Source organism: Molossus molossus, unplaced genomic scaffold (genome assembly GCF_014108415.1).
Source record: "Molossus molossus isolate mMolMol1 unplaced genomic scaffold, mMolMol1.p scaffold_m16_p_10, whole genome shotgun sequence".
Taxonomy (NCBI): domain Eukaryota; kingdom Metazoa; phylum Chordata; class Mammalia; order Chiroptera; family Molossidae; genus Molossus; species Molossus molossus.
Genome location: NW_023425345.1, coordinates 16,042,136 through 16,065,629, shown reverse-complemented (window position 1 = coordinate 16,065,629; position 23,494 = coordinate 16,042,136). Strand labels below are relative to the sequence as shown.

The 23,494-nt window shown below is 41.2% G+C and overlaps 1 protein-coding gene across 6 annotated transcripts in view; it reads right to left on the bottom strand.

Moving 5' to 3' along the window:
* Positions 1–23,494, bottom strand: part of ANKS1B (ankyrin repeat and sterile alpha motif domain containing 1B) — a 917,777-nt gene that overhangs the window by 540,134 nt on the left and 354,149 nt on the right. For all 6 annotated transcript variants that reach the window (XM_036250945.1, XM_036250946.1, XM_036250947.1 and 3 more), the window contains one exon: positions 16,842–17,022. In XM_036250945.1, coding sequence (XP_036106838.1) covers positions 16,842–17,022 — 181 coding nt within the window. The remainder of the gene's footprint in view (positions 1–16,841; positions 17,023–23,494) is intronic.

Genomic DNA, 23,494 nt, shown 5'->3' with positions numbered 1-23,494 from the left:
TGAATGTGAAAGGGAGAGACGCTATTATGTCTAGAGGTAGACACAGGATTAAGAGATGGCTTTATGTATAACTTAAGCATCAGTATTTGAGTGTCCTTACAGAAGATTATGTTTTTATCTTGATGTTTAGACAATGATGATAACACAGTACCTTACTGGTGGACATGAAACTGCTGCTGAATTATAGCAAAACAACTAGAACATGTTTCACAGATACGTATCTGAAAAGTCAGTGATTGAGAATCTGTTGTTGGTAGAAGTTTTCTGCATAATTTATAAAGAGGGAAGTTATAGGCAAGATAATGTTTTGAAATGCAAAACATCTGACTCATAGTGGAGATGAAGAGCAGTGAATGACCCATGAAAGAAACATCTTACTGTTTACATACTGGGCAGAGTAAATTCAAAACCAATAAGGCATCAGTCATTTCAGAGCAAAACTACTTTAATGAGGGTGAGTCATGGTGCCACTCAGGGAAATGAATCAGGTGCCCACATGCCCAGTGTTCTTCATAATTACAGTTTTTATCCCCTTTTAAATTAAAACCAGTCAGGTAACAATGAATGTCTGTAGAACAAATTTAGCCACACGGAAATATATAATAGCCTGAGAAGTAAAATGAAAATAACAAAGGGATGCAGTTTTGTTCAGCAAGGAAAGAAAAAGGAGTACCATGACTTTAAATGCTAATGTCATGCCTGCTGGCCCCACGGACTTTTAAACTCATTTATTGTGTCCTCTAGTCCAGCTGATTTGGGCACCTTCCCACCGTGGAATAACTCCAGTAGCTTTCTTGTCAACATTCGAGTCTTAGATATTGTGCCCAAGGCTCCTATGGTTTTCTGCTCAAGCCAGGAGAGTGAGGACATCCCGTGTCCTCCCACCCCCTTCCCCGCTAGCTTCCATGTCATCATGAATCCTGTAAATTCTACATCGTAAATATCTCATTTCTCTTCTTCCCCGGAACCACGTCCCTGACCTAAGCTGCCATTGACCCACCTATGCCAAATCTCACGTCTACTGTCCTGTCCCCTCAAAGAGAAGCCACAGCATGGCTAGAAGTGAACTTGGAAAAATGCAAACCAGATTATCATTCTGCTTCTTAAAACCTATGGTGGTTTCCCACGAAGGCCACAGCCAGCCTGTCTGAGCCTTTGTGAGGGATTTGGAGAAAAGGAACCATCCTCTCTCTGAGATAAGCCAAGGATGAGTCAGATTTCAGATCCGATTTCCCCCCTGGTCAGGCTTTTATGCGGTGCAGAAACTTGGAGTAAAATCCAGGCTCTTTGGGTGGCAGGTGTGGCCCTCTCCAGCTGTCTCTGCCTGTCTCTGTGGAGGCCCCCTTGCCACCTTTCACCCATGCTCTGTGATCCTGCTGTCCTGGGTCAGTTTCAGTCCCTTGAACATATCCTGTTCTCACTCACATCTCTGCCAAACCTCCTGCTGCTGGGAAAATCTTCTCTCTGTCCAGATAACTCCTGCTCATTCTTTAGGTCTTTGCAGAAATATTACTTCCCCTCACAGGACTTCCCACACCTCCTCGATTAGAGTAAGTTTCCTTGTCACACATACCCCAGAGCACCTAACTGTGCCCTTGCATAACACTCAGTACAACACACTGAAATAGCTGGTATAAAGTCTGCCTTCTCTGACGGACTCTCAGCTCAAGAGGGGCAGACTTTATCTTCTTGTCCCCCACTAAAGTGCCATCTGTGTACAGTGACATGTCTGACACTTAGTAGATGCTCAAGAAGTATTTATTGGCTGAATAAATAATTAAGTGCGTGGGTAAAGCCTGGGATCCTTATAGCAGCATAGCGGGAAGAGTCTTGTCAGAAGATGGAGGTCCTAGTCCTAGCTCTACCACTAGCATACCAGCTGTGTGACCCTAAGCAAGTTTCCTTAACCACTGTGAGCCCACTCTCCTCATCTTTAAAACGGTGAAAATACAGTCTGTCCTAGTTACCTCCATGGTTGTCCTGAGGCTGAAAGTAGGTGAGAAGGAGCAATATTTATTGATTGCTTACCTTGTGCAAAGTCCTATGCGAGGTGGCCATTTACATTATCTCAAAAGAAATAAAGTTTCGCCCTGGCTGGTTTGGCTTAGCGTTTAGAGCGTCGGAACCTCAGACCAGAGAGACTCGGGTTCATTCAGTTCCCGCTAAGGGCACGTACCTCGGTTTCGGTTTGTCCCCGGCCCCGATTGAGGTTGTGTGGGTGGCAACCATTCAACGTGTCTCTCTCACATTGATGTTTCTCTCTCTCTCTTCCTCCCTCTCGCTCTGTCTGAAGATGAATGCAAAAATGTCCTCTGGTGAGGATAAAAAAAATAAAGTGTCTCTGCAAAGTTATCATTCACTTAAATATGACAGTAAGTGACAAAACAAAGACTTAAGTCCAAATTTCTCTGGTTCCAAAGGCTCTGCTTATTTTCCTTTCTCACCATATCATGTCAGTATCCACTTGATTAAGTATTCAAGTCACAGGACAAGCATGACCTGTTTTGTGAAACCATCTCTGACGCTCAAAGGCAGATTTATGCGCTCTTCTCTCTAAGTTCACATCATACTAATGTAATAATATTAGACTTTAATTATTTGCTTAACACAAAGTTGTACAGAAAAGGGACTATGTCTTTTTCATTGTTATATACCTAGTATCTTGCCTGGGTGTAGTACTTTGTAAGTACCAAATGAGTATTTGTTAAATAAATGAATGGACTTACCAGTACTAAGTAATATTACTATTATCAGTAATGAGTTTGTTAATACAATTTTGCTTGGTGTTTATCTATAGCTTTATATTTATTTATTTTTAATTTACTTTTTGAAAATTAATTTTTAGAGAAAGAGGAGGAAAGAGAAAGAAACATCGATTGGCCTACTGGGGATCAAGTTCATAACCCCGGGCATGTGCCCTGATTGGGAACCGAACTCCCAACTGCAAACTTTCGTTGTTCAGGATGGCACTCAACCAACTGGGGCACACTGGCCAGGGCTATATTTATTTTTTAACCAACCTGTACTTAAGGCCTAAACCACAATGGTTCATATGCCTGAGGTTGCTAAGATAGTATAAGGAACATCTGACACCAGTTCTTATCCAATGATAAACACCTGGTTTTAGATACATATATTAAAGATTAATTTCAAAGGCTAGCTAATAATCGCCTGACAGGGAATAAATCAACTGTGAGGCCTGGGGAAATGGTTCAGGTTCATTTTTAACTTGACATTCTAGTTTTAATCTTCTGTATGGCAACTTCAGGGAACAAATATATTGTTAGTACATAGCAAACTACTTAGCCTAGAGAACTTGACATATTATTTATAATTAATAGTAGAAACAAAACCCAGTTGCAAATGAATGGCCTACAGCACATCAATAGACTGCGAGATTAAAATACAGCTGAAGGTTCCCTTTACATTGAAAGGCAAATGAGAACTCTTTACTTGATACTCAAATAAAGAAAAAAATACTTTGAACTTATGTAATATATGATCTAAATCCTCCATCTAAGACAACAGCTTGTCAAAATGCTAATTATTAGGAACTAAGAGATTTGTTCAGTTAATAATGCTTCCTTTCACATGTGTTATAAGCTTTCCAGAAGGAAATGTGAAATCTATTATTAGCTTTACATAGTCAACTTTATTATCTGAGTTAATAAAGAGAACACAGACATCTGTGCTAACAGAAAGAGTACAGGCATACAATAGACTTCTTTCAGATTTAAAAGGTGGATAATACAAAAATTACATCTCTGACGCTGGAAGAAATGCTGATTCTTGGCAGCACGTGTGTCTCCCTACAATACATCACTCGTTTTTCTAAGGAAGGAGAAGGAAGCTACCTACACACAAGCAAGTGAGAGGTTTCTCTGGATCCTGTACCCGCCGGTCAGAGGTCAGAATTCTGTCAGGGGTGTTCATCCTGCACATTGGATTTTATTTCATATTATTTTATGTTTATCCTTACCCCAGGATGTATTTATTGATTTTAGAGAGAGGAGAAGAGAGGGAGAGGGAGAGAGGGAGAGGGAGAGAGAGAAAGAGAGAGAGAGAGAAACATCGATGTGAGAGAAATACTGATTGGTTGCCTCCTGTATGTGCCCCGACCAAAGATCAAACCCAAACCCAGGTGTGCACCCTGACTGGGAGTCAAACCAGCGACTTTTTGGTGTACGGGACGACACTCCAACAGACGGAGCTGCCTGGCCAGGGCTGCACATTGGATTATGATCATTACTAATGCTTTAAAAGTTCTTGTTCTCAAAGATCCAGGTCCTAATATAATATTTTCAAGCTCACACATGGCTAATGCAGAAACTAGCATAAACAATGGTGAAAAAAGTCAGTCATGGGAAAGTAAAACAAAGTCATAATATGCCTTGCTTTGACTTTGTGAAAGAACAGAGATCACTAAAGTTTTCCCTGCCATTTTAAAAATTAAGCCTTAGACAATGGGCCAGTAAAATAAACAAGGAAAGGAAATTAGAAATGAGTGCAAGTTGCAGATATAATGCTTTCTAAAGTGATATAAATGATTTTGGCAATGCTGGGTCAGCTACTTTATAATTAAGAAAACCAAATAGCCTCCAATATAAATAACTGCTATTGTTTCATCTGTGAAATTAGATTATGTAACAAAAATTTACATTGAAATTGACATTTCTCTCTGAGTCATTTTAAGACATAACCAACGAAAGATGGGCTCCATGGCTCACGAGAAAGCAACGCAGCTAAGAGAAATGCTGGTCTGCCCTGACCACATAGTTAGAAATAGGCACACAGTAGGTGACAGACATCCAACAAAGCAAACATTCAGTTAGTCAATCATTTACCATTCATTGGGCATCTACTGTAAGCCAGTCACTACCCTACTGAAGATGCTGGGGATACATCTTCATGGAGAAATAGTCCCTGCATTTAAGGAGCTCACAGACACACAGATATATATGTTTATATAAAATAACTAATAGTAAAAGTGTGTTAAGAGCACTGAGGGGGCACATGGATGACAGAATTGCTGGAACTAGAGACGGCTTCACAAAAGAGATTACCCTTCGCCGAATTCATGCGCGGACTGAAGTTACCAGGCAAATTCGCTGGACAGGCAGTCCCAACTGACAGGAGCATGAACTCTAAGGACGATGCCGTTAGGGGTGCGTGGGGTATTGAGGCAGAAGTAAACAGAAAGCTACAGCCAGGTCATCAAGGATCCTGCTGGGCATGCCGAGGCACCTGGACATTTGTATACAGACAGCGACAAGACTGAGGCTGTTGACAGTGGAGTGGCCTGAACAGGCATCTGCCTGAAAAAGTTAACCCTGCTCGTTTTGAGAAAAAGCCAAGTCCTGGAGGAGGGAGGCCTACTTGGGAAGCACCGATAATTTAAGGATTTCAGGTTAGTATGTGCTAATATAGTTTCCTACCGCGTGGTTTATTTCTTAAGATTTCACTATTAGAGCTTTAGCTTCACAACTTAGTACCCATTAAAATAACTACTAATCTTTCAGGCGGGGGTGGGGGGTGTGATGGATATGTAGAAGTGCATTAATTAAGTGAGCTGGGCTTGCAGATGTGGGATGGAGGAGACAGTTTCCAAATTCTTCACATTCAATCGTGTCTATAATCTCAGGGACAGGAAGAGACCGGCGCTGATGGGGCAGTTCCTCAGGCCAAAGCAGGTGGAGAGAACGCCCCCCTTTCTGCCCAAGCAAGTGAACGTTGGACACTGTGTTCGTTTTCTATCTCTGTACAACAAATCACCATAGACTTAGTGGCTTCCAGCAAGAGACTTCTACCATCACCCAGCTGGGAGCCTGGGCATGTCTTCTCTGGCTCCTCCACCAGGGCCTCGCCGGGCGGCCACCTCAGTGGGCCCCAGGGTGCAGCTCACGGTGGCTGGCGTCTCCAAGGCCAGCGATGGAGACAGTCTGTTGCTTCAAGTCACTCACTGCGAGAACCCCACTGAAAGGAATCACTTGTTCATTTCAAGCCACCAAATATAGTATTTTTTTTAAATAACCAAGTAATCAGAGGCCTTACTTCTATCTTCCAAATTCCTTCACCTTTGCCATAAAGGTACGTAACTATGGGAGTGATGCCCCATCACCTTTGGCATTGGCTAATAGCAAGTTACAGGTCCCCCACACACTCAAAGGTGGGGGGCGGGTCACACAAAGATGTGGCTACAGGGAGGCGTGAATCATGGGTCCATCTTAGAATTCTGCTGATCACAGATGCCAAGAGTCAGGTAGACAAGTTGAAATCGCTACAGCCCAGAGCCAGGAAGGCAGGAAACAAGTGGTTTATCAGGTAGGCAGGAAGTTAACTGGGGGAATGTCTGGAACAAGGTCTCTCTTGGGCTGGCTCACTGTGGCATGATGCATAAGAGAGAAACCTGCACCTAAAGTGCTAAGGCCCAGGTAAACAACACACAGCGCACCAGCCCAACACAGACAGGTGTAAAAAAATAAGGGGGGAATGTTATCCCAAAAGAGGACTGTAGAGATAGAAGATGTGAATAGAGAAAAAGTCATGCAGTTTGGAAACTGTTTTCAACTGAGGGTAGCACAGACCTGAAATACTAAGCTCCCCCCCCCCCATTAAAAAATATATGTACACACACACACACACACATATATATGTGTATATATATGTATATATGTGTGTGTGTGTGTATATATATATAGATAGATAGAGAGAGAGAGTCAGCTTTGCTGTTACCATTTTACATTTAGCTCTAATGATCACAGCTATATCATTCAGACATACATGATAACAGGGAGCTTTTTCAAGAGCCGTAAGCAGTCTGATAGAGAAAATCAGAAGAGAAAAACTATTGAGCAAACTGAGTAGACAAGATAATTAGAGAGAAGATCGATGCAGCACTGAATCTGAGTTGCAAGGAAAATTCCCGCTAACAAAGCACTTATATTTTCACACAAATTAACAAGGTGAAAGCAAGAGAAAATTGAGTTAATAAAAGATTAAATGGGAAAAAAGCGTGTCGACACCAAAGCTCTGAAACAGCTCCTCTGTGGCCTCTGCTGTCACGCTGGACAGACTGGCTCACGAAGGCTGGCTCGCCCCAGCAGGGACACACTCCCGCTCTGCCGCCCGCCACCCCAGCACGCACAGAACTGGGCACGGAACATACAGAAATTCCAGTTGCTCATCCACTGCCTGACCTGCTTGTTCGAAGCAACTCCGTGGACTTGGGGTTCTGGTTGCCTGGCGGACCCGGCACTTGGCGGCGCTGTGTCCGGACCGCGCTCTCAGAGCCGAGGCTCGGCTCTCTGCCAAGCAGTGACAGCGATACAGGGAATGATAATGGTCACAGCTATGAAGCACTTAGGAGGCCACATTAAGCAGGTGTTATGTTCGTGTATCATTTATTGAGTGGCACTGGCTCAATGTCATAGGGATGGTATTTTTTGTTTTGTTTTTTAAAGATATGAATACGTTTCCATTCTTAAACTGAGTTGGTTGGAAACGTTTGCCAGGTCTACACTGGAGACTGGATGCCCAGCGGAGGAAGGACACAGCCTCCGAGAAACTTTAACAGGGAGGGTAGGGAGAGTTCTACACGTGTGCCCTGAAGCGTCCTCCCTGGCTTGGCCTGGAGAGCCTACCGTGTAATGAGTAGGTGATGGAGAGCATAGGAGAGAGGGGCCGCTCCCGAGCCCATCTAGGTTCAGGGCATGACCACGTCTGAGTAAACTTGGTAGTGCCACATGTATGGGCCTGTGAGGTCATGAGGACACAGTTTGGAGCCCTGAGTATTTTCCTCGATTATGAACAAGACCCAGAGGTTCCTGTGGCCTCCAGAGGGGGCCTCGGAGGTATCTGGGCTGAAAGCCAAGTGGGCTGCTTGGGGCCAGCTGGGCAAGGTCGCTACGGTGACTCTGCGGCAGAGGCCAGGGTGGGCAGATGGCGGATGTGGAAGACTTAGGGGCCCAGCTTGCCAATGAGAGATAAGCTGAAGGGAACCAGCCATAAAGAGCTGGCTCTGGCGGGACCCCTCCTCTCCTATCCCTTCTTCCACGCTAACCTCACGCCCCACATACTAACCTTTTCCTGGGAGTTTAAACACAAAGCTAATTCAAAACTTTCTCTACCCTTCTTAATTGTCTGTTCTCTGTTCTCATTGGTCACTCTCCAAAGAAGACTTTGCTTTTAGTTCACAGAACAACAACAACAACAATAGGAGATATTAGGCAGTAAAAAAAAAAAAAAAAAAAAAGTAATTTATCTCTGCTTACAAATCTGCCCATGACTTCTCATTGCTCTTCAGACTTTATCTCAGGATGCAGACCAGAGTCCTGAACACAGCTTCCGAGACCCTGCAGGACCGGACTCTGACCCCGCGGAGGCCTCACTGTGGCCATATTTGGACAAGAAAACCTGTCCCTTCTCTGGAAATTCCAGACTGCGCAGAAGGTCAAGCCCACTCTTAGATACCCTCACAGCACCCTGGACTTCCTCAAAATGCCACACTCTGAGTAAATATGCTTATTTTTTGCTACCCAAATAAACCAACAGTCTCATTTCAACTAATTTCACTCAGAATAAAAGTTCCCACCCGATTGTACGCACTAAATCATTCTACTCCAGCACCTAACTACGTAAGATATTTCCATATTTTTGAGAACTAAAAAATAGTGAATGATTTCTTTCTTTGTCAAGCATCTGCTAACCTCTGTCTTGCCTTCCAAGTGCTGCAGACCACACAGAAAGGCTTTGGAGAAGAGTCATGTGATACCAGGGAGAACAGAAAAAGGAAGCACAGAAGAGGCATTTCAGGATTTATCAAGAACTGAGAAGAATGTATTTTTACCATTTTATATATATATACAGACATATATATGTGTATATATACACACACACATATATATATCTATATATCTATATATAGAGATAGATATATATACACACACACATCTATATATGACATTCGATATAAAAGTACTTTCCTTTTCGATACCTAAAACTTAGTCAATTTAAAGTGCTCAATTTAGCCCTGGCTGGTTTGGCTCAGCGGTTAGAGCACCGGCTGTGGACCAATGAGTCACAGGTTCGATTCCAGTCAAGGGCACGTACCTCGGTTGCAGTTTGTCCCCAGCCCTAGTTGGAGTCATGTGGGAGGCGACCAGTCGGTGTGTCTCTCTCACATCGATGTTTCTCTCTCTCTCTCTCCCTCCCTCCCACTCTATCTGATGATAAATAGAAAAATATCCTTGGGTGAGGATAAAAAAAATACATATATATATATGTGTGTGTGTGTATAAAATAAAGTGCTGAATTGAGCAATAAATAATTCAGATAATTTGTTTAATGCATATAAAAGAACATAATTGCACACTATTCTCACTAATCTTTAACTTCCTCCACATCAGCTCACCCTGAGTCTCAGCGTGGAGCTTCCAGAGCATCTGAGCAGCCTGGCTTGGCCTCCATGCTGGCTGGAGGACAGAGCGCCCGCCGGCTGCCGGCGTCCGGCCGCGGCTGGAATGACCCTGTCCCAGCTTCAGGAGGTCTGTTTCCAGGCCGTGTGAACTAATTAAAGAGAAGGCTTTCATTTGCCTTCCTGGCAGTCCCCAAGCAGCGAGAAAGGGCCACGCCACCTTCTCTGTTCTAATTTTAGTTCTTCTCTAATGTGTCTTCTCCCTTGCAGAAAGCATCCTGTGCTGCTAAGCACGTAAAAGCTTTTTCTTTTCTTATTTCTCCCATTTGAAAAGAAGTACTTTTCTACTACTCTTTTTAGATCCCCCTCCCCCCATCAGTTTTCTCCTGCAGGAGGTGATGGTTCGAAACTACTAACTGGGGATAATTATTTACCCCAGGGTAGTTAAATTCCATAGCAGGTGCCCTAAGGTGCTAACCAGCAAAATTCCTCATGTACACAGAGCTTTCTGGAAACAATTTTCCATAAAGAAGAAGCATATTTTATTACTAGTGATTTTCAGCTTCTTTTCCCTCAGTAATTCAAAACACACCTGGAGAGGATATTTTCATTCAGAAACTCAGAACTCATAAGTCACTCATTGTGGGCTAAAGCACTGTTTCTCAGTCTTTTGAAACTGATATCCTTTACTCTGATAAATATACAATTATTTCATAGCTTCCTCTCACCCTTTCCTATCCTGCTTAAAAAAAAAAAAAAAAAATCACTGTCTGAACTAACTACTCAGCTTATCTACTTGGATATCCAATAGTGTTTCCAATTAAATGTCCAAAACTGAGCTTCCTTGTCTCAACTAATACCAAGTCCATCCTTTCAGAGGTCAAAAGGCCAAAAATCCTTGAGTAGCACCATTGGTCTCTTTCATTTTCTCCTACCCTACTACTCAATTCATCCAAAAAATGATGCCTCTACCTTTCAAATAGATCCAGAATTCCACCACCTCTATTTTTTAAAAAAATCTTATCTGAGGAAAAAAGAACACGTTGGCAACCATTAGGGGTACCCAAGAGACTCAACTAAGCTTTCAGGTCATTCAAAACTTCCTAGGAGAAGGAGACACATGGTGGTCAGGATCAGAGACCCCGCGAGGGAGGGATCTTGGATGGAACAACTCTCTCAGTGGGCCCTTGGCACCCAGGGAACTTCACGAGGGGTCTTGACCTCAAGGAAGAGTGGGACAAAGTACAAAAAAGGTAAACTCAGGTAAAGTTCATCTGTATCATAATTTGTTAAGTAAATGGAAAGATAAATTTAAATATGGGTGAAGACTGATGTAGAAATAAATATGGTTCTTTATATCAAATACTTCTTCTGAAAATTGTACTAATTTAAGTACAGTATTTAAGGCTAATTTGTGTAGATACAGGCTAATTCAGTTGCCCACTCCCATGGTCTTAAGACCCTGTGATTACCAGTACTTACAATCATTCCGTATTCATGTGCATCCCCTCTCTGAATCCGCATCCTATAATTCCAGCCCTCTTTTTAAAAAATTACAGTTGACATTCAATATAATTTTATATTAGTTTCAGGTGTACAGCATAGTGGTTAAAAATTTATATAATTTACAAAGTGATCACCCCATAAATTCAATACCCACTTTGCATCATATGTAGTTATTATAATATTACTATGTTCCTTACTAGTCTCCATGACTATTTTGCAACTACCAACTTGTACTTCTCATTCCCTTCACCTTTTTCGCTCAGCCCACTTCTTTAGTACCTTGACTCCAGCAGTCTTTTGACCCATTGTCATCTGTAATCTAAGGATCCTACTGGTTTTTCACTGTTACTTTTTCCCTTGTCCTCTTTCGTCTACTTCTTCATCTTAACTTCTGTGGTCAAACATTACTCTCATTCTCTGGCACTCATATTTTCTTGTCCTCTAATCACTTCGATGTACCCATTTAGCAAAACCACAACCTATGTAAAATTTAACTTTCTGAACACCCTGCACCTCTGTGCCCACCCCCCTGCTCCCATCTGAACTGGGTCGCAGGAAAAACACAGAACAGTGTGAGCTCATCTAACTTGAAGCTCATGAACATACACCTCAGACGGGCCCTTTCTGCTGCTCGCCAATCACACCACACCTCGCTGTCCACTCTCGTCTCTTTACCCCAAGCTTTGTCATTCCCTCATCTCTTCCCTCAACTGCCACACCTCCTGCACCGCCTTTCTCAACTGCCGCTGCTGTTTCTGCTTAACAGAGAAACTGGAGACTATCAGAGCAGACGGCTCTTCCACAGATTCTCACCATGTGGGCTTTTTTCCAGCATGTGTGTCCGCACGGAAACATGTTGCCTGCTTCTCGTGCTCCTGTCTAAAGCCAATGTCTCCTCTTAGTTCATAGAACTCATTCGCTCTTCCATCGTAATTGTATAATTCTCCTTGGAAGAAATTTTTTGAAAAGGTAGTTTATGTTTGCTCTAAATCCTCTCCTCTTTTTCTCTCTTAAATCCATTATATTGGGCTTTTGCCCCATCAATTTCAACCAAATTGTTTTTGTCAAGGGCGGCAGTGACCTCTATAGTGTTAAATCCACTAGTCAATTCTAACTCAGTCCACATCCTACTCAACTCATCAGCTACATCTGACAGGGCTGATTACTCCCTCCTCCTCAGGAACTTTCTTCATTTGAACTCAGGACACAACATTCACCAGATCTCCTCCGACCTCACTGGTTGCTCCTTCTCAGTCCCTTTTGCTGGTATTGCCTCCCCCCACCCCTTTATCGAGCGTAGGTTTTGGCTCTCGGTCTACACTCACTCCATATCATTTGTGTAAGGATGATGCTCACATTTGCATCATCAGGCTGCACCTTCAGCTACCGACTTGACACATCCATGCAGATTCCTAATAGGCATCGCGAACAAAATAACATCCTGATAGTTCTCCCTGCTCACCAGATGTGCCCTTCTGACAACCTCTCACATACCAGATGATAGTACATTAATTCTCAGTTGTTTAGGACAGAAATCTTGCAGTGTTCTTTCATTCTCTCCCCCCCCCCACCACCACAAACTATATCTATTCTATACCATAAACTATACCATAAAATCCTATTGGATCTACCTTAAAAATATGTCTAACATCCAACCATTTCCCTTTTTTTTTTTAATTTGTAAATTCAACAAATGTTTATTGCACACACTGTATCAGGTATTATGCTAGGAGCTGAGGACAGATAAAAACAGCCCCCACCTCAAGTTCACATGTTTACAGCAATGTACAAACCATCCCCATTCAAAAAATGAGGAGTGCCTGCCCTGGCTTGTGTGGCTCAGTGGTTAGAAAGTCGGCCCATGCACTGAAGGGTTGTGGGTTCGATTCCTGGTCAAGGGCACATACCTGGGTCAGGGAGCATGCAGGAGGCAACCAATTGATGTCTCTCTCCCCCATACCTCCCCTGTTTCACCTTTGGTCTGAGCTTCCTTCATCTGTCATCTTACTGTAGTGCTACAGTAGCCTCCAAAGGGGCCTTCTTGTTTCCACTCTGTTCCCCTTTTATGGTCTATTCTTAACACAACAGAGTAATCCTCATAAAACAGAGCTGTATCAGGTCACTTTCTGAAAGGCTTTTATCATTCGCTCTTTATTTCACTTGAGTAAAAGCCAAAGTCCTTATAATGGCTTATTAGGTCTTACCTGATCTAGCGCCCTCCTTCTTACTTACAAATATTCCGTATTTTAGGGAACAGCAGTCTGATTTGACTCATCTGGTTAAACCAGAAACTTTAGATCCTTCTTTAAACTTCTCACTGTCACCGTCACACGTCCAATCAGTTGCTATAACCTACTGATTACTCTTTCTTTGTATCGCTTCAATTTTCCTTGCATCTCTCAAACCCATTTCCCTGTTTTCATTGCTGATGACACTGTTTCTCCCCACCACCAATTTCACCTCATCTCAAATCTATCTACTACACAGTAATAGTAGAGTGATCTTTCTAGTTAAGTGCAGACTCATTCATATCATTCCCAAGTCTGTCCAACTGCAGAAGTCTTCCCTTTTAACCACCTTTTTTGATTATTCATAAGTTGATACTTGGATTACCCAATACCGTGCCCTATAACTGGGAAGCTTTAATTGCAATTAAACTACTTTTGAAATAGCTGTTATATAAATTCATTGGATCATTTATTTAAAGTGTTTTTGCAGCATACAATTTACTTTTGAAGGTATATTAGTCTTCATTCTATTAAGCAGCATTTTGTCAGGATTAATTTTGTGTGTGTATGCAATCATTTATAAAATGAAATATAGATTTATCTTTTAATTTAGATTATACTTTTAACTGAAGAAAAGGTCAGCTACCTTGGTATAAGTACAGATCTATGTCTTAAAACTATTATAGATATCAAATAATATTAAAGTAGAAAAGAATATTAAACAATAGTGATACTAGTATTAAAGAGGAATATTCGTTTTCATCATTTATAAAACCCATTCATATAAATAAGATCATTTTTACAGCTACCCAAAGAGTAGATCTTATCTTCCTTTTTCAGAGGAGCAAATTGGAGATCAGAGAATTGAGTGATTTGACGGAAGAACCTGGGAGATCAGTGAGCACTGACTCTGGACCCTCTTTCAACACGGACCATGTGGTACAGGCCCTGCACGCAGAGTGTGTGTAATAAAACGCTGATGCCTAACGTAATGAAATGCTACGTTTTCAAGTAGATAAATGCCTACCTTAAAAGTTTTCCTTTTTGAGGTAAAACAAATCAGCATTGTCCTTCCACTTTATTACCAAATATCGGTCCACTCTAAAATTTGTGATGTAACAAGGAGGTGACATATTACATTAGGAAACCAAAGTAACATGCCATTTGAAACTATTTCAACTGGGAAAGGTTAGATTTTGGTTCTGTTCAAAGGTCACACCTGAAAATATCAATTCTGAAATGTGCGGAAAATGACAATTTCTCCCCACATTTTGGGAGGTGCCACTGACGTCCTCACAGCAGTAAAAGGTGTGTTCTTATCCTCTGTCTCTGGTGGTCAGAGTGGAGAGAGGGCACTAGTCCCAGAATTTCTCTTACCCTTCATTTTAAAATGAATAAATAAATAAAATTATCTACCTCAAATCATTGTTGAAAATTTTTAAACTAATCATCCGAAAAAACCAAAACACTACCCATTAGTGCACTAACTAAAATAAAGCTGAGAAAGATTTTCCCATGGTAAGTATCAGAGTCATTTCTCCCATTTTAAGATTTTAAACCTGGAACAAGTCATTCAAATAGTATTAATTAAGTAAGAATTATATGCCCACCATCCTTCCTGGGGTTCACATACCACTTTTATTTATAAATCATATCCCATCTCTCCTCTCCTGTGAAATTGTATCTGGTGCAGGTATATAGTCAACACTGTGTTCACTGAATAATGTCATTAGTGTCATAATGACTACTACTATGGTTAGTAACATTTACTTAACACTATGTGAGAGACATGGCACTAATCACTTCACATGCATTACTGTACTATTGGGTAAGCTAATCTAATTCATTAATTGTTAATTTAATTCTATAGATATAAAACACTAGAGATAAAGAGGTTGTTTCAGAGCTGGGTAAGAAGTTCAGTCTCAGAGTAAGTAAACTTAGGCAGCCTAGTGTATCAGGGACCCACCTATCCACTCTAGCTGCAAACAAGTGAATGATGTACTTTTACATAGTAAATAGATTCTGGAAAAAAGAAAACAGATGACTTGACCAAAGCAACTAGAGCAATGTTGCAAAATGGTTAAGAACATGGACTCTATCACCAAGATTGAATCCCACCTCTGTTATTCCGGGCTGTGATTCAGTTATTTATCCTCCTTCTGTGTTTCCTTGTCTATAAACAATAATTCCTAATTCATACAACAGTTATGAGGTTTAAATGAGTTAATATACATAAAATGCCTAAAACAGTATACAAAGCATAGTGTTAAGTATTTGATTTAATACTTATTGCTTATATTAAATTAAATATATTAAATATTTATAATTTTATAAGTTAAATTTAATATGAAAAACATAATGAAAAACATTTAAGCATTTGCTTAAACATAAGGTGACCTGGGACAGCGCCTGTGAGGAAATGCATTTGAGCCAAAACCCAAACGACACTCAGTCACATGGAAATTTGAAGACAGAGATTCCAGACAGCAGGAACCAAAGTACAAAAGGCCCAGGCAAGACGCCTCGCAAAGAAGTCGGTGTGGGCCAGATGAGTCTGCCACAGGTTAACTTAAAGAGCTAGTCAGGAGCAAGGTTACACGAACTTCACTGGCCATAGTAAGGAGTTGGATTTTATGCTAAGTTCAGTGAGAAGCTATCTAGCATTTTAAGCATGATGCTGACATACATTGATTTACATTTTATAAATATCACTCTGGTTGCCAGGGAAAGACTGGATTATAGTTTCCACAGAATATCAATCTCAGCACTTCCAATAATCTTTTCTTTTAAATCTTAGGTTTTTTTCCCCTCGGGGAAAGTAATTCTCTGCCTATATTGTTAAATGCTTTTATCAGTGTTCTCAAAAGAGAGCCAGAGTAAAGAACTTAATAAGTACATGAGTATACTTTCATACAGTCATATACACACTCATTTTGAACAATAATTACATGGAATACACACACAAACAATAATTTATGATTTTAAAAGTCATATTAATTATATTTATAGATTTAAAAATCATATCTCTTTGAAGAAAAGTAGTTGAACAGCTCATTTACTTTAAATTACATACAAAAAGAAGATATTCTTTAGGTCCCACTTCTCATATCTCTGTCCACCACTTATTAGTTCTTGGCCCCCAAAGAAGGTAAGCATCGCAAATCTGATTGGCTGGAACCAGGTACGTTTTACTGGTGGGTGTGGCTCCTTTCCTAATCTTCCCCTCACCCCCAGCCTCATTTCTTCACACCTCTCTTCTCTAGACCACTTTGGTTGAGTAGATCGATAGCCTACTTAGGCTACACTGTTCAGTCTTACAAGATAACCCTGAACCAAGTTCTCTAGCCTCAGAGCTAAATGTCATATATTGACGCATTGCTACCACTTTGTGGAGAAAGGTACATAGCTGTGGAAGAACATTTCTAGGGCTCTGGTTGTTTGGTTTTTTAATTACTATAATAACATTATATCAATGTTTTTAACATCTAACACCTAAAAGCCATTAATATATTCAAAAAGAATATTATACCCACACTCTCACAAAAATCATGATGCCCTCCACTGCCTTGCATGTTGGTGGACGAAAAACAACAGCACGATTTGTACGAAGGATACCTCTTAATTGATCTAACTCATAGAGGCTTCAGTTTTAAACGTTCAAAACTACAGCTGCATAACGTGAACTGCTTTACCTGGACAGCCAGGTCCCTCGTTCTGAACTTCGGTGGATCCCACAGAAGAGGCGGGTGGACCAACAGGAGGGCTGGAAGGAAAGCTTGTACACCCTGCAGATGTGCTGATTTCAAAATACTCTTGGTTGTGATTCATTCGATGACAATCCAGAGAAGACACAATCGATGTCCGTTGTTTAGGCTAAAATGGATGAGCGTGACGACAGTGTTACTATGGTCATGTTCATTCTCAGCCCCATTTCCCCATCAGTTTAATCTAAGTGACGATTTTTTTCAGTGAAACTGTCCGGTTTTACACTTAAAATATAACTGTGCTTACAGAGAGACACTAAATAATCCCTTGATAAATTAAATAATGAATAGATTTTTAATGAAAAAAATATTCTGGCATAGTTGATCAAATAATTTAGATTTTTTGTTAGATTTTTCCAGAAAAATATAAAAATGCAGTGCACAGAATATCTCTTAATGATCAATTCAGAAAGTTGCAATTATAAGTCACCTTTCAGTCAGTTAACATGTGTTAAACATCTGGCATTTGTCAGATCCTGAGGCTATAGAATCTAACAGTAAGAGGACCCTCACAACATTGAAGCATTATTAGGGCAGTTCCATTTTTAAAAAATTCTTTATATAGCCCAAGGAACAGTGGCATTAGAAATTGTCCCAAGTATCATATGCTGAAATTCTATCATCAGAATTAAGAAAAGTTATATAAGACATTTTCCAGGATCTAAGAATTTGCTTAGTATTTGTAGTGGGCTTTGCTTTTCTTTTTTAAAGATTTTAATTAATCCCCAAATAGCAAGAAAAGTTCATTTAAACATAAAAGTTAAAATCATAGAGTAATGACAGATGTAATCTATACCCTTTGTCAGTAATGGATTGTTCCCTATAGCAGTTTTCCATTTTTTTCCCCAATAGTTTTAATTATGTTCACCTTTTCTTTCTGCCTGGCAAAGCTTCTAGCACAGTCCTTCAAAAAACATTGCAGTCTTTTTCACTCTCAGAATTATGTACATTTCCCAAGAATCAATTCAAGTACTTTTACTTTTTATTCTCATTCATATTACTGAAATAGTACCAGTCTCACAATAATTAACAAGAGGTTAACTGCAATCTCTTTACAATAAGTTTATTTCCCCAAAGTACAATAAACTTGTGGTTTACTAACATTTCCATTGCCCTCAAATACTTGTTAATTTAATCACTGTACTTCAAAGATTATTTTCCTGCATAATATTTAAGCTACCGTGTCTCTTCCAGTTCATGTTTTTTAAAGTAGATATCATTTAGCCTATAATCTAAAATAGACAATGATATTGAAACTATCTGTATTTTACAGTGTTTTTTACACAAAGGAACACATTAGCACAATATGCTTTATTCTTTCACCACTGCAATATTTTTAATGAAAGAGGTTGAGAGGCATAAACACTGTTATACAAGAAACTACAAGTCATTTATTATTATGACACATCGACTCTGTAGCAGAATTCAAATGAGTGACCACAGGACTCATGTTTTTGAAGTACGAACGATCAGGGTTTGATGGCAGCCTCGGTTTCTCATAAAATGTCTGTCCTTGAGGCCACTGGATCTCAATTTCATATTCAGCGTTCTTTCCACTGGACTGTGCAGCAGCAATTGCATCACGACCCTGGGCGGCTCTCAGTGGAGTGCGCCCGCACCTCTCCCCCGGGCGCGTTTTCCTCGCTCTGCTCAGTTCCGAGCGCCTTCTGCCTCTGGAACTTGTTTCCTGAGCCCATTTCTTCTACAGCTCCCTTCTACCTCTGTCACTTTCTAATTAAACTTTCGCTTATATAAAAAAAGTCATGAACTATGTATGACACTGGCTGCAATGAAAATACAGGTATGTGCATTATCTTGGTTTTGTTTTATTGTGCGGTGTTGTGTCTTTGTTTCATTTTGTAGATAGACAGTCAGCTGAAAATTTTTTTCTTTATTGATTTTAGAGAGAGAGGAAGGGAGAGGGAGAGAGAGATAGAAACATCAATGAGAGAGAACATCGATTGGCTGCCTCCTGCCCACTCCCCACTGGGGATTTGGCCCACAACCTGGGCATGTGCCCTGTCTGGGAATTGAACCAGCGACCTCTTGGTGCATGGGTTGATGCTCAACCACTGAGCCACACTGGCCAGGCTTAACTAAATTTTTATAATTTTCCTTCTCATAAACTCTATAAAGGTCCAAGCTAACTAAATTTAGTATATGACTTCTTTACTTTTTTTTTTTATCCTTACCTGAGGACATTTTTCCGTTTTTGTTCAGAAAGAGTGGGAGGGAGAGAGAGAGAGAGAAACATCGACGTGAAAGGGACACATCGAGTGGTTGCCACCCGCACGACCCATCCAGGGCTGGGGACAAACTGCACCCGAGGTACATGCCCTTAGCGGGAACCGAACCTGGGTCTCTCTGGACCACAGGCCGACGCGCTAACCGCTGAGCAAAACCGGCCAGAGCATACTTTTAAATGTTTCTTAAATACATGTTTCTGAACCCAGACCACGAAAGTTCTATTGACATTAAAAACAGAATGTGTTATGCAGTCATGAAAGCAAGCAGGCTATTTTCCTGCTACCTTAATTCATTCTATAAATATTTGCTGAGTGACCAAACTGCCCATACCATGGTGAGCACTGTGACAGGACTGGACAAGGAAGACACTGCCTCTACTGTCCAGGTGATAAGAGTCTATTGGAGGAGGAATGGCGCATGAGGGCAGAGATAAGCCATCCAAGGATTATGCTCCAGTACAGTATAGTACAGTGAAAAGGGCTATGCTAAGTGGAGGCTCAGAATATAAAGGGAGCCCAAAGGTAGGTCACTGCTTTAGGGAGGGAATCCGGAAAGGCCTCCATGAGCAGGTGATTGATGGTGAGTTGAATCCTGATGAGGCAGAAGTGGACGGCATGTGGTAGGCAGACAAAAGAGGATGGAGAGAAGGAAAGTACAAACTGTTAACAGTGCAGGATGTCTACAGCGCAGAGGATGTGACGGTAGCGGTCGGGTCCAGATGTGAGATAGTGTAAGTAGCGGGGGCCAAATCATAAAGGCTCTAAATGCCATGTTAACGAGTTTGGTCTTTAACTTGAACATTTTACAAAACCACCGAATGATTTCCAAGCAAAGGTTTCATAGCTGAGTTTGCATTTTAATAAACTCACTTTAGTAATTTAGAGAAAAAATTGGTCAGGGCCAGACTTGAAGAAGGAAAACTAATTAGGAGGATGTTACAGAATTCCAGCTATGACATAATGAGGTCCTGAAGAAAAGTAATGGCAATAAGATTGGAGATAGCAGATGTTCTTAGGAGATGCTAATGAGATCAGTTCTCTAGGTCTTGGCATCTGATTGGATGGGAAGATGCCAAGGAAGGGGTCTAGTGTGACTCACAGATTTCTGGCTTGGTTAAATACCAGAAGATAAGTTTGTTTGTTTTTTATAGGAAACACAAATGTATACACTCCTACACAGAAGCATGAAAGATGTATGCTTGTTTGCTCTCAGGACTCAATATAGACTGTTTAATACATGTTGATGCCAATCTACGTCCTATTCCCCTTTCTTGAGCAGAGTGCTATGATCTCACTGTAGCACAGCTTCAAATAAAATATCTGGAGGAAGGGAGATAGGCTAATAGAAATTCAAAGGGAATAAGCCACTGATCAGTGATCATCGACCTCATTCTTATTTGCTTCTTTGAATTGTCTATCAGTTATTAGCCAGTTTAAGGGACAATGAGTAGAGAGTCATTGCCCAAAGCTCTCTGAGCATCTGAGGTGATGAAAAATGAGAATCACTGAATGTTAGTCATGCTTTAAAAAAGAGATCAGCAAACTATGGCCTGTGACCCACATCTGGCCAGCCTCTTGTTTCTGAAAATAAAGTTTTATTGGAACACATCTATGCCCACTCATTTACTTTATGTCTAATGGCAGAGTGGAGAAGTTGTGACAGAGACCACATTACCCACAATGCCTCAAATATTTACTGTCTGGTCCTGTAGAGGAAACATTGGCCAAATCCTGCTCTAAGAGATCTTTTTAAACATCATTTTAGTGCTCGACAAAACCATAAGCATAGGTTCCCTTTTCTTTCCCAGCCTTATGGGCATTTAGGTGGGGGACAGGTAACTAATTCTGACAAAGTGACTGTCGTAGAAGTGAATCTTCTGAATCCCTCTCTTACTCTCCAGACGATGTAGTTCCAAAATGAAGGAGGGTCATCCAACCCACATTGGACCTTATGAGAAGCTGAAGTCTAACCCCCTGTATGTTAAACCACCGAGTTCCCGCTGTGTCAGCCAGCACGACTTAGCCTACGTAGCAGATGCAGTGGCTCAGAGGTCAGATAATTTACTCCAAATGACATAAGCAGTAAGCAGAAGGGCCTCCCAGAGATGGAAGGTCCACGTGTCCACATCTAGACACAAGTGAATGGTGCCTCAAACACAGAGCACAGAGCAGGATTCAAGAGACATCTCCATGGAGACATGAAATAGTAGCAATGGGAGAAGAGAACAAAGGCATAGCAGTGTCACTGAAAATGGAGATGGGTCTGGAATATTCACTATGATTTTAACACATTTACGTTTTTTAAAAAATGATCCTGATGAAATCCTGTCAAGCCATTCAGGATAAGAAAGAAGTGTTTTCACAAAAACATTGAAATTATAAGTGGAGTTTGCCAAGTTTCGACGTGTATAACGAGTAGCAGTTGTGCTCACTGTGACCCCTCATTTAAAACATCTCCCTCCCTCACTGGTGGTCCAGCACTCATATCTTCCTACTTTCCCAAGAAGTTCCTCCCACACATATTTACGTAACCAGAGTCAGCAAACTACAGAGCATGGGCCACATCCAGGCTTCTGACTATTTTTGTAAAGCCTATGAGCTGAAAATGATTTTTACATTTCTTTTTTAATGATTGGAGGGAAAAAAGCAAAGGGGAATAGTATTAGGGACAGCTGAAAATGATCTGAAACTCAAATTTCAGTGTCTATAAATAAAGTTTTATTGGAACATATACATGCCCATTCATTATATATGGCCGATGGCTGCTCTCACACTATCACGGCAGAGTTGAGTAGCTACAGCAGAGATCACCCAAGGCCTGAACTATTTTATTTTCTGGTCCTTTACAGAAGAAGTGGGGGACCCCTGTGACAGAGTGACTAGGGAATGTCCCTGAGAAGCGGAGGCTGAACAGATACGTGAATGACTGAAAGAGTCAGGACCAGCTACATGGGGTTGTTGGAACCACTGCAATGTGAAAATGTGGGGCCCCTTGTTCCAAAACCAGAAATGAAACCAAGTTTTCTGGTTGAGATTCGTGCAGGAGGCAACCAATCGATGTTTCTCTCTCTCAAAATCAATAAAATAAAATAAAAACACACACAAGTTTTCCTTTCTTTCACGATCTCTCTGCAGATGTGTCATGGTGGTTTTATTTGCTACTTAGTGTGTCATTCCCTTGGGCACAGGGACACTCACAGGACGAGAGCAGGCTCTCAAAGGCACCCAGAGGCTCTGCCCTTCAACTTAGAGTGTGCACCCGACCTCCATCCTCCCCATGCTCAGGGTTGCACCGGTGTGTCAGCAGTTGCTGGGCTGGCTGGGAGCACAAGGGTTGGGGGACCAGACGGCTAAGAACTCCACCCAGTAAGGTGGGGAGATGGTGGGAGGTGAACCACAGATGAGCGAAGGTTCCAAGCCCCAGCACATTCTCCAATTTCCCACAGACTTCACTTAGAAAACAAATTCAGAGCTAAAAAATCATATATATATATATATATATATATATATATATAGAGAGAGAGAGAGAGAGAGACAGTTGACCAGGAGCATTAAGTGCCAACCATGAGGCTCGTCTGAGGGTGGTGCCCTCTGAGACGGCATTGGTCCCACATCCATGAAGCCAGTGTCATCTTAGGTTATTACCTTAAAATGGGTGGGGAACCTTTTCTCTGCCAAGGGCCATTTGGATATTTATAACATCATTCGTGGGCCAAAATTACCAACTTAAGCATTAGGCTGCTCTATTTGGTCAAACATTTAATTAAGTCACCCCTAATGTGATGGCTGGACCTGCTTCTCTTTGGTGAGGCACGTGATGTTAGCTGGTGTTGATTTCACGGGCCTTATAAGGCCCGCGGGCTGGACGGTCCCCACCCCTGCCTTAAGGGAGCAATGTGTGAATTTCCCAGGGTCACATACAGGATCGCATGCATTCCCACCCTTCCTTTAGATTCTCTTCATCAGGTCCTACTATCAGAAGAAGATCTTTATGCTCTGTAAAGACGTAAATAAATTAATATATTCTGATACAACATTAAGAATTCCATGGCATTTCTGCAATCCAGACCATGTGACTCTTACGAGTAAAATGAGAACACGTAACTCCTGCCTGGGATGAGATCTAGTTACTAGGCATATTTCCTTTCCAGTTTTTCCTGGATTGGAATGTAGGTTTCAAATGTCCACTTTGTTTCCTCCTCTGTCATTTTCAAATCCTTTAAACTAATGAACATTATAAAAATCCACTTACTTAGATTTAAAATAATTTGAATTCACTTAATTTAATTATAAAGGGGCCTCATCAACCTCCTATTAAAATGTCAAGTAGGACTA